Source organism: Brachyhypopomus gauderio, chromosome 18 (genome assembly GCF_052324685.1).
Source record: "Brachyhypopomus gauderio isolate BG-103 chromosome 18, BGAUD_0.2, whole genome shotgun sequence".
NCBI classification, from domain to species: Eukaryota; Metazoa; Chordata; class Actinopteri; order Gymnotiformes; family Hypopomidae; genus Brachyhypopomus; species Brachyhypopomus gauderio.
Genome location: NC_135228.1, coordinates 10402886 through 10414157, shown reverse-complemented (window position 1 = coordinate 10414157; position 11272 = coordinate 10402886). Strand labels below are relative to the sequence as shown.

General features: G+C 44.2%; 2 protein-coding genes and 4 non-coding genes across 8 annotated transcripts in view; 1 reads left to right on the top strand and 5 right to left on the bottom strand.

Annotated features, from left to right (window-relative positions):
* Window positions 1-126: 126 nt before the first annotated feature.
* Window positions 127-7567, bottom strand: dkc1 (dyskeratosis congenita 1, dyskerin). 2 transcript variants are annotated; one of them, XM_076980342.1, is made up of 15 exons: window positions 7463-7567; window positions 6432-6484; window positions 6194-6280; window positions 5746-5837; window positions 5350-5534; window positions 5136-5200; window positions 4653-4779; window positions 4366-4496; window positions 3787-3930; window positions 3524-3644; window positions 3210-3328; window positions 3003-3106; window positions 2618-2672; window positions 2359-2523; window positions 127-823 (listed from the first exon to the last, which is right to left on the bottom strand). In XM_076980342.1, the coding sequence occupies exons 1-15, from the start codon at window positions 7476-7478 to the stop codon at window positions 752-754; spliced, it is 1536 nt and encodes a 511-aa protein (XP_076836457.1). In that variant the 5' UTR covers window positions 7479-7567; the 3' UTR covers window positions 127-751. The 2 variants fall into 2 exon arrangements, with proteins under 2 accessions (XP_076836457.1, XP_076836456.1); XM_076980341.1 differs by lacking the exon at window positions 127-823 and adding an exon at window positions 847-2019.
* Window positions 3400-3478, bottom strand: LOC143482473 (small nucleolar RNA SNORD83). Its single transcript, XR_013122236.1, has one exon. It is a non-coding gene; the product is annotated as a small nucleolar RNA SNORD83 (small nucleolar RNA).
* On the bottom strand, window positions 4033-4162 carry LOC143482486 (small nucleolar RNA SNORA36 family). The gene has a single exon (XR_013122247.1). It is a non-coding gene; the product is annotated as a small nucleolar RNA SNORA36 family (small nucleolar RNA).
* On the bottom strand, window positions 5631-5707 carry LOC143482474 (small nucleolar RNA SNORD83). Its single transcript, XR_013122237.1, has one exon. It is a non-coding gene; the product is annotated as a small nucleolar RNA SNORD83 (small nucleolar RNA).
* On the bottom strand, window positions 5936-6142 carry LOC143482489 (small nucleolar RNA SNORD17). The gene has a single exon (XR_013122250.1). It is a non-coding gene; the product is annotated as a small nucleolar RNA SNORD17 (small nucleolar RNA).
* Window positions 7568-7613: 46 nt separating the features above from the next.
* Window positions 7614-11272, top strand: part of pcyt1bb (phosphate cytidylyltransferase 1B, choline b) — a 9490-nt gene continuing 5831 nt past the window's right edge. The window contains exons 1-3 of one of the 2 annotated variants that reach the window (XM_076980346.1): window positions 7614-8332; window positions 9765-9832; window positions 10408-10549. In XM_076980346.1, the coding sequence (XP_076836461.1) occupies window positions 10478-10549 (72 nt within the window). In that variant the 5' untranslated portion in view covers window positions 7614-8332; window positions 9765-9832; window positions 10408-10477. Of the gene's footprint in view, window positions 8333-9467; window positions 9833-10407; window positions 10550-11272 lie in introns of those variants that run through there. The other variant, XM_076980347.1, reaches the window with a different exon arrangement.

Genomic DNA, 11272 nt, shown 5'->3' with positions numbered 1-11272 from the left:
TTGCACTTTCAAAATAAACTAAATGAACATCCAACCCTGGCAATCGCAAGATTTCTTAATAGGATTTTATCTCTTAAGTTTATGCTATGCCTCAATTCATGAAGAAACGCAGACAACACAAAGAAATGTAGAAAAGAAATATCTTGATCAAATTTGCTTCAGGGTTACAATTAGATCCAGTTATATACAATACAAAATAAAACAGCATTATAATCACGTCACTCCCCTCAAAAAAAAAAAGGTTTTAAAGTATGTCTCATAACGAAAAGGGGGAAAGGAAGATGGATAAACACCATTAACTTCCATCCAAGGACAGATCAGACACCCTCTTACGCCATGCGAATGTCAACATATAAAACACACTTTGTAAGCCCAAAGTACAATTATACATTGTCTAATTGGGCACAAGGGATGTTATATGAATGATTACAAACTCCACGCTTCAGTCCGTTTGTCTACAAGCAGTTTGCAGTACTTGCTTACTGCCAAAATGTTTCTGAAAGACACTGCTGTTGTAAATTAATGACACCGACTCCATGTCAGTGTGGAACACGAGGATACAGTCCAAAAAGATCAAATCCATCCTGAAACCAGGTCAAGGGTCACATGCCTGACAGTCGAGAAGAACAGACGGTGGTGGGGTGCTGGAGGGAGGGCAGCGGGAGCGGGACTCCGCGGGCGCATCGCAGGACGTCTCTCCCCAACCCGTCCGCCCTCACTTTGCCTGAAGGTTCAACAGTCTAGTGGGAGTTCAATCTGAACCGGCCTCCGCCTCAGGGACCTTCTTCTTCTTCTTCTTTTTCTTCTTGGCACTCTCTGTGACCTGTAGACCGTTCAGCAGAGTAAATATTGTGTTGTATTAAGGTTCCAGAAAATCTACTAATAAACTGCCATATGCTTCAACTGTGGCTTGGCAATAGTGTAGGGCAACCTATTTGTTCAATTCAAATTAATGTTTACAAAATGTGATAGTGAAGATGGAAACAATGAGCAGACAGCAGCTGACAGAAAAAATAAGCTGAGAAAGGACAGAGCAAATCCATTCTGGGTAACCTTCACACAGACCACAGATAAATGTTGGACAAAGAACAAAGACAAGGGGCAGGAAAACAGTACGACAAAGTACAACAGGGAGAAAAAGCAAAGCCAAACCATTACAACACTGAGGAAACATCGTGTAAGTACACAGAGAAGAAGGAAAAAATGTGCAAACAGTGAAAGGCAGAAATACGTAACAAAGGCAGAGACAGAAATGCAGAAAAAAGTAGGGATGCACCGAAAATTCGGCCACCGAAAATTTTCATTGAAATACTTTCATCACCGAAACAACACGGCCGAAACAATGTGCTGTGATGACGCAAGCAAAAATCGCCACCTGCACGCGCTTATTTGGATAAAGCTAGCAAAAAAAATTTCCATTGATGGCGCCAAGGCAAAAGGACATTACACCAAAAATTATGGAACTCGTTGCCTTAGACGATCAGCCGTTCTCTGTCGTAGGGATTTCGTAGGCTAATAAAGCACATCGAGCCCCGTTATGTTTTGCCGAGCAGACCACATTTCTCAGAAGTGTGTTTACCTGAGCTGTTTAATGTTGTTGCAACTCACGTCACGTTTTTATGAGAGAATTTATATTTATCTTTCAGGCCAGTCAGTTATAATTAAATTTAACTCGTATAAAATACATATATTTATCCTCTCAGATAAAAACGGTCTGCAAGCGAGTTTAATTTAATTAGTGGTCGGCCGTTGTCAGCGGTATCGCTGTTAACGGCCCACCACTAATTTTATAATATGCATTACTGTAATGTCAGTGCTAAATAAATATTTTCAAATCAAATTTTGTAGTTGATTTATTCTTTGAATAGCAATGCCTTGATTTTAGTGAGGTTAGCCATAAATCCAATGTTACTAATAATTGGCATAATGTATTTCGGTGTTTCGGTTTTCGGCTTTCGGCCTTGGTTTCCTCATTTTCAGTTTTCGGTTTCGGCTAAGAATTTTCATTTCGGTGCATCCCTAGAAAAAAGCAAAGCCACATGGGAACCACGGGTAAAGCAGAAAGAGATACAAAATTGGTATGAACTTGAAAAGTTAGCTGGGAACTAAATAGACCAAGCAGCACGACAAATTTAATAAAAAGGTACAAACTACCATCAAGCACCCAAAACCTCCACCAAAACGGCCATTAGGTGCTTCATTTTTTAGTGCGTTTTATATTTGCACAACTGAGTCTGTAAAGAGTGTTTTTTATATTCTTACTTCCACTCCCTGCCTTCTAAAGACTGCACTGTTTTTAAACAGTCACGTCACAGCGCTCCCCCTTGCCGTTTTAGACTACGGTCCTACAGCGCTCACCTCAGCCTCCCCCTCGGCCACCTGCTCCTCCGCTTCAGCCGCTTCCTCTGCCTGCTTCAGCTTCTTTTTCTTCTTCTTCTCCTTTTTCTCCTTTTTCATCTCGTCTTCTGTCTTCAGGGTCATGGGTACGGCTTCAGCCTCGCTCCCGCTCGAATCCCGTTTTCTCTGTAGAGGAGAGCGGAAAATTCAGAATCCCAAACACGCGCGCGCCGCTGTGGCGGACTAACGTAAACGAGGAGCTAGAAGGCAGAGAGCTCACCTTCACCGCAGCCTGCTTAGCACCACTGTCTGTGGCTTGCTGCTTGGGTTTGACGCTGAAAAACAAAGCCCTCTAGTGGTCAGGACGAGAACAGCAGCTGAACAAAATTGACTCACAGGAAGGCTAAAGATATATTGTACACATACACCCCCCTCCTGTCTCCTGTCACTCACTTCAGGAGACACTTGATAAGCATGTCCACAGAACCCGAGGGCCTGTTGTGCACGTCGCACACAGGACGGACTCGAATTCTGAGGTACTGATGTAGCAGACATACTCCCTCTAGAGTCACAGCAGGCTATAAAGGGATAACGGTCTGCGGCCCAGAGCGGGTGAAGGGGTGTTGGGGCCTGCTAGCAGGGTGTGGCGCTGGAGCTCATGGTACCTGTAGTCCACGTAGCCGTCCTTCCACTCCGTCGGGGTGCTGCCGTTGGGCTTGCCGTGTTTGTCCAGCAGACCCTTCTGGATCATCATTTTCTTCTGGCTGGCCTAAAACAGGGGGTATCAAAGGAAAAGGGTATTAGATACTTGGCGACCGTCCTTTGAAACGAGAGCTTTAAAGAGCGTGACTCATTTAACCGAAGACACCCACCTTAGGTCCAAGACCCCATTTGCGGGGGTAGGTGTCCCTTTCCATGATGACCCTCTTGATCTTGGCCACCACCCCATGGTCACAGGTGGAGATGACGGCCGTCGTCATCAGTGCTACAGCTACGAAGCAAAACGAGACTTGTGGTTTGAAACCAGGAATGTTCCACTGAACAAAGTCAGACGTTGGCGACAGCCATCAGCCTTGGGTGATAGATGAGAGGTCATCTTTGCACAGAGTGCTAATGTTATCTAAAACAATCATCATGTGGCTTTGAGTGATTGGACAGGACGAGGCAGGTGGTGGGTTGAGTTTACCTGTACAAATGGCCTCTCCTTTAGTTGTAATGACAACTATGTCCTGGTTCACTTCAATGCCGTCTTCATACCGCAACACACCGGGCAACATGATTTTAGCACCATAGCAGATGGCGTTCACCTGAGGAAGGGAAAACAGACACATGGCTTCAACAATCAACAAAACTGAACACAACTGTTAACGAAGTAATGAGTGTCTCTCTACTACTACACCTTACAGCCTACACGGCTTAGAACATGCAGAAGAACAAAGAGGAACGTACTGCACTATCCTTCATGACGATCCTCTTATGGGACACCAGCAGCTTCTCCAGGGGATAGATGACTCTCCTCAGGTAGTTCTCGTCCTTGTTGTGGTCAAACTGCCACTGGGCATCCAACACGTCGTGCATGGTCACCAAGCAGTCCTGCCAAGGGCCAAATTCAGACGTTACGCGCAAAAAAAAGTTAAGGGGCATCATGAGAATCAACAGTGGACCAAGGTCAGAAGCTTGGGAGAGAAAGAGAGAAAATGTCGGCCAAGACGAGGAAAGGCGGCAAGATGGCCGCCATCTCCACCGTGCTCAGCCATGTTCTATTCCAAAGATTAATTACCAGGACTGGGGAGTGAGACCCAGAACTGAACTCAACACTTTGGTCAGACACAAACACCCTGACAGAGCGGCAGCCCAGGGGCGTGTGGGCAGTGACACGCTGTTGTGATGAACGGTTCGACGTGTTTTTTTGCCCACACAGTAAAACTACAGAAGACCTATTAGGAACAACTGCATCACCCGCATAAATGGCACAGTATCAGAAGTGAATGGATCTTGGCCGTTGCAAAATTTTCACTCATTATTTACCTTCTCCCCCAGCACACCAGAACGGACCCTCCTGAGCTCTTGCATCTGACCTCCAACGCCCAGCAGGAGACCCAGGTGAACACACAGCGTCCTGATGTACGTGCCCGCCTCACAGCTCACCCAGAAGATGCCTGCACCAAAGACCACAGCGGAGAGAGGATGCTTAGTGGCCGCGTCTCAAAGGGGTTGGGGAAACCATTAAGTAGCCGACGCCGTGCTCATGAGACATGCGTCACCTCGGGACAGCAAAGCAAAGAGTTTGGGATGAACAAACGGCAGGTTCTCACCCAGTCTTTTCTCTGGGTCGTACTCGATGAGTTTGCTCTCGTAGATGGTCCTCACTCGCAGCTGTCGCTTCACGGCGGCTATTAGAGGCGGCCGTTGGAACAGGGCTCCCGTGAGACATTCCAAGGCCTAGACGTTACCAGAGATTAGATTAAAACCCTGTCGTAATTTGATCAGTCAAAACCCTGCAGCTCTTGGGTATGGCATCAGCACTATCAGATCTTCTTTGGTGAACACCGGCCCTCCAAACCCGCGTGGGCCTCCAGCGCCGTCTGCGGCAACAGAACGTTACCGCAGGGACGAGGAGGCCGGCAGAGCCCGCGTCCGTGTCCAGAAATGGACACAAGAGCCGGCAAGAGAGGAGGGCCTGGAGACACTCAGAGAATGGATAAACAGATTCATCATTCCACACCCACCGCTGACTGGACTTATACAAACAACCCTGGGATTGATTCCAGTTCAAACTAAGACACGGGTCCACTTACCCTCGCAAGCTGATGCTCGCTCTCTATCGCATTGTGCAGCCGTACTATGCCCACATACTCTTTGCCTGCAACACACGGCACAAGAGTAGTGAGGAGAGGCCACTGGGTTTACTGTGCGAGGTCAGGCTAACGAAGCTAGCTGGTACAGGCCGATCCCAGATTATTTACCTAGAATTCATAAAACCGACAAAGCCAAGAAGGTTGAGTAACATACCAGCACTCTGTTGGGATTTGACCAGTCGAGTGGCTCTGTCGATGCACACGATCAGGCAGCCCGTGACCTTTGGGTCCAGGGTACCGCTGTGACCAGTCTTCTCTACACGCAGGATACGTTTTATCCAGGCCACCACTTCGTGAGAGGAGGGGTTAGCTGGCTTGTCCAGGTTAATAAAGCCAGACCTGGACAGAGAAATAAATAAAGAATGTAACAGCAGATTGCACCAAAACAAACCGAAACACAGCAGACAGGGCGTGCACAGCCCGTGTTCTCCTAGAAGCCATCAGTCTCGGGTGATAGATAGCTGGTCATCTTTGCACAGTGTGCTAATGCGATCTATGTAACATCATGTGGCTTTTTCAAACAACCCACACCCTTAACAGAGCAGCTCACCTGACATAATCTTGAATGTTCCTTTTCAGTGGGTTGGAGCCATGAGGCAGGGGTGTGTAATGCGCTGTCCTTATGTTGAGCCTGTCGAAGTTCTAAATCAAAGCAAACCATTTCATATTAAAAACGAGTTAAAAACCAAATATAAAATAAAGAGATAATAGATGAATCTTCGAGTCTTCTAACGAAGCACATGATCAGAATCGTTTGGTCGTCTTTGTCGGTGCCGGTCCAGTTCCTCTGCACCGGCTGGCTCGAATGTCGTGCTGACCCGGCAGAACACCGGAGCAGCAGCGACAGACGGGCAGCCGAAGCCGTGCGGCCCAGAACGGACCGGCACGGCCTGCAGAGAGAGCCATCAGCACGCTCAGAGAATGGATAAACGCGTTCATCACGTCACATCCCGGCCCAGGACCACATGAGAAAGGAGGTCTGAATGGAGGAAGCTCACCTTGAGTAGCAAAGGCCACTGGGATGTGTCAAGCTTGGCAACCTTGGATTCGGGCTTGATGAGAAAGTCGCCCGTCTCTTGGATTTCCTGTTGGCAAAATGGTCAGTTAAAGAAACTGATGTGTGTGGGTCACTGGTCAAAGAAATTCAGAACCAAGCATCCTAAATAAACAGCATGATATAAAAGAAATATGAGAATGAGTATATAAATATGATAATGAGTATATAAAGATAGTTACCCCGACTTCATCATTTGATATCTTCTTCGCTTTCTTCTTCTCTTTCTTAGAAACTGAAAAAAAGGATACAAAATGACGATGGCAGCCAATTATACAATTACATAGAAATTCTACATCGAATTAGCTAGCTTGGTTAGCCATGCGAAGTCAAGTCACTTGCGAGCCCTTAGGACTTTATTTCTAAACCTCATCATCCGTCAATACTCGGAGATTAAAAAATTTAGGTTGCTGGTCAGTCACTACTGGCTTCATATCTTATTTCCCCAACTACTGGCCCAGCTAAGCTAGGCTAGCTTAACTGACCGACCGTGGGCGCAACCACGTGGCGCATCCAGGCAACACGTGGTGCATAAAATGAACATTTCCAAATCGCTTGTTCTGATCTTCCACGATCAACGATCGTAAGCAAAACTTTTGATATGTTACTGAAATAAATGACCACTATTACCGATTAATCCGATTTGAGGCCCTTCGAAATTCAACAAATGTATTGCGGACACGATGGGTATTACTTCATATAAACCTTTCGGTATGTAATAAATTAGATACAGTAATTCGAATAATCGAATTAAACGTTTTCTAAATCGAATATATGAAAAAAATCTAAGCTTAACTCGATCTAGCGGACTAAGTCCTAGCTAGCTAACTAGCATACTTGTGCCACCTCGTAAATTAGAGCTACCGTAGCTAGTGAAAGGTTCGACAAACTAGGAACCGTAACTGCAATTTACCAGGCCGTCTAGCTAGATACACGTGGACACTACAGAAAACATTTTCAAGCTTGCAATCCAGCTGAACAACGTTCACGTCCGTGAATAAACCTGCACTTCCAAAAGGGGGAGAGGGTTGTGCGGCTATTTCCAGTGCGCCATGTCGCTGGTTAGTTCATCAACAACCGCACAGAGCATTAAAACGCACTTTAAAGTATAGTTTTTAGTATATATGAAACATTATTTGCATCACAAAATTGCAACTTTTTAAACACCATACGTTTAGCAACGCTCGAAACAGATATTTGAAATCGCACTTACTTTCACCGTCCGCCATCTTCACCCTGCGAGCTTCTGTGAAACACGTGTGAACGCACGCGCATGTCTGTTTCACCAAACCTCGCCCACGTGCCCGCCTTTCGTTATAATCTCGCGAGGAAATAAATACTTTTTTTTTGCTTCGACGCATGGTAGCGTTCTATGGAATACGTTTTTCATGACAGCCCAAAACACTACGGGACTACACACAAAACTGTTTACACGCAAAAACTCCATATATGCCTTCAGAACATTATTATCTATTCTACACCTGAAGACAGATGGGAAATTCTAAAAGGAGTTCACTGAGAGTACCGGAACCTTTTTGAAGAGAAGATCATTAAGAACACATAAGAGAGTTGTGCACTGTGTGAAAACACAACTGGTAACATCCCTCTAAGTAATTGTAAGTGCTTAGAAGTGTGATCGAGTTAGTAGTCATATTTTTGTGATGGACGTTGTGTAGACTACTGACACCTGCTGGTCACATCATCAGCATAAAGCAACACAAGCAAAGCCATTTGACGCTCTTATAAAGAGCGACATGTAGAGCTGGATGTCTTTGCAGTCTGGGGGAGCCGAACCATTTCAGGGTCCCCCTGTGCCTTCACGTGTAATTCAACTCATAGAAGGCAGTTAGCTGATGAGGTGGATCAAATATGCTACAGCAGGAGGGATTCTCAGGGAAAGACATAATGCAGGAATACTTAAATTACAGATACATGACAGCAGGTGTAGAAGAGGAGAAAGAGTAACAGTAGGAAAGAGAAGGACCAACTGCAAGTGGAGATCAAAGCTTCTCCGAATCTACTACAGCCCAGCAAGCATTTCTGGAATCTCTTTAAAGGATCTACAGAGAGCATAAAATCAAATGTAAGAAACTGATGGATCTACATGAAGCAATGAGCAATCACCATATAGTGTTAATAACCCATTAATGTCAACAACCAGAGCTGGAGTGGCTAATCGGGAGATTCGGGAGGATTCCCGATGGGCCGGCTCATGTCAATCTTTAGTTTGGGCCGATTGGGAGGGAAAAATAATTTTGGGCCGGATTTGGGCATGAAACTCCCGGGCTGAAAAGGGGGCCCACTCCGGCCCTGTCAACAACTCATTAACGTGCCTCTAATGCAGAATAACTGTTCATGAAGTCCAGGCCCTGCTGCATACTTTATTTGATACAGTCCAGCTTTTACGAGTAGAGTCCAGACAGTCTACAAGAGAGGTGTCAAACTGAAGGCCCGCGTCATTTTATGTGTCAGTCTTTTTCAGAGGGAGCATTTTTGAAGCAATCACTATTTTCACAGTAATTTGATATTTCAAGTTTTGAACAAAATAAATGTGATATATTTGATCAATTTTTCTTTATTCACTTGGATAGTTTGATCGTTGATTGATGGAGTAATGTGGGTTTCATAACCTAACAAATTGAAAGGATTTATGTTATAATAACAGCAGCAAGCAAACTTTTTTAACATTTACGCAAATATATCTGTAATATTTGTAACTTGAATAAGTAATAAATTCAGAGTTATTTAACATTAATGAGTAGTTACATTTATAAGTTCTGTGGGTAACGATTATGCTGATGTGGCCCGCCGTGAAAATGAGTTTGACACCCCTGGTCTACCCAATATATCCAGAGGCTTTGCTCCCTGTCTCTGCTTCACCTGCCCCTCTATCTGTAGTTCTTTTACCTGCCCCTCTATCTGTAGCTCTTTTACCTGCCCCTCTATCTGTAGCTGTTCCACCTCCCTCTCTATCTGTAGCTCTTTTACCTGCCTCTCTATCTGTAGCTGTTTCACCTGCCCCTCTATCTGTAGCTCTTTCACCTGCCTCTCTATCTGTAGCTGTTTCACCTGCCTCTCTATCTGTAGCTGTTTCACCTGCCCCTCTATCTGTAGCTGTTTCACCTGCCCCTCTATTTGTAGCTGTTTCACCTGCCCCTCTATTTGTAGCTGTTTCACCTGCCCCTCTATCTGTAGCTGTTTCACCTGTCCATCTATCTGTAGCTCATTCACCTGCCTCTCTATCTGTAGCTGTTTCACCTGCCCCTCTATCTGTAGCTGTTTCACCTGCCCCTCTATTTGTAGCTGTTTCACCTGCCCCTCTATCTGTAGCTGTTTCACCTGTCCGTCTATCTGTAGCTCATTCACCTGCCCCTCTATCTGTAGCTGTTCTGGTTGCAGGTTTATATTGTCCCTCATCTGGCTCACTGTTGCTACCCTCCCAATGTTCTCCATCCCGTGTCTTAACACAGTCTGAATATTTTAGTGAAACAACACACTTAAATTCACCATAACAGAAACACACTACGATGGAAATGCAGGAGACTCTGAGGGTGCAACGTGAGAAATGAGATTCTCCCTGCTGGTAATGTTCTACGCACTCATATGACTTAAACTGACATGTGATCGAACAAGAGGAGCCAGAGAAAACATAGAAGAACCCAAAGAGAAACCTAAAATAATTTATGGAAAAATAGGTCGCTGAAAAAAAGATTATTCTTCTCTGTTTTCCAACTAGAATAATGTCCAAGTAGGATAGTGCTTTATCCTATTTATCTATAAATCTGCTCACAGGAAGTAGCACTAAACTCAGAGTCACAGTAAATGTGTTAACATAATATTAAAATAAGTAAAAGTGATTAATTTAGACAGATATTTTACTTGATATTTTAAAGAAGAAAAGCCAAAGCAGTGATCATTAGGTTTACTGTCATTACTGATTACTACTGTTATTACTAAGTATTACTTTAATTGATTACTGTGATTCCTAATTATTACTATGATTAATGATTATTACTGTGATTACCAAGTATTACTGTGATAACTGATTATTACTGTGATTAGGTTTTACTTCCACATTCTCTGCTCTATTCCTTTGGTAGTATTTGTGTTGATTATTTAACTGAACTTTGTACACTTGCGTCACATTGATCGTTATAGTTGAGGCTTGAAGGTGTGTTTAGAAGCACAAGCTGTCAGAGGTAACACTCGCTAAGAGGACGCGTCCAGCATGGTGAACAGGAGACGCCACGGTCCACGCGGTGCCCAGACTCAACAGCGGCACAAGCCACCAGCTGTCAAGGTAAATGTGCCTCAAACAAACTCGGGAAACAGCCTTTTCGAACACACATGGTGTTTCAGCTGTAGTTTTGAATTCATCTAAATAAATCTATTGATCTGTCTTTTGATAAATAAGTTGTTTAAAGGTTTTTGTAGTGAATCACGTTTTAACTTGGATACACAGATCAGCAAATACAGTACTTGCATTTCATCAGAAGATCACAGATAAGGCTCCCCTTACCAGCTCTAACATGCAATAGACAACTGTTCATTTGTTGTAAATTAGCATGATTTCATTTTTAACATATTTTTACTCTATCTGAATAATTCAATGGGTACAACAATTTTAGAAATACAAATTATTGGGTACACATTTTAGAAATACAAATTAATCGTGTACTTGGTTATGATCCATATCAGGTATGATGTCTTCTGCAGAGTGAAGTCATGGTGGTTATGTCCGGCTTTTTCACACTCGTTGGTCCATGCTGACCAAAAATATGGTTTTAACCTAAAATGAAAGTGTGCTGAACTCCCCACTACAGAATCTCTCAGCCCTCCTAGCTGTCTCCCATTGGCTGTTCTCTTCCAACAGCTGAGAGTTCAAAGGCCAATGGCAGTGGGACGTATCAGTTCAGTACGTTCTCTGTGTTCATTACATATCTGTGGAGCTTTTGTCATCACAGATTTTTATCTTTTTACAGATAGAACATGAATTATGTGAATCATAATGCATTCATGTCTA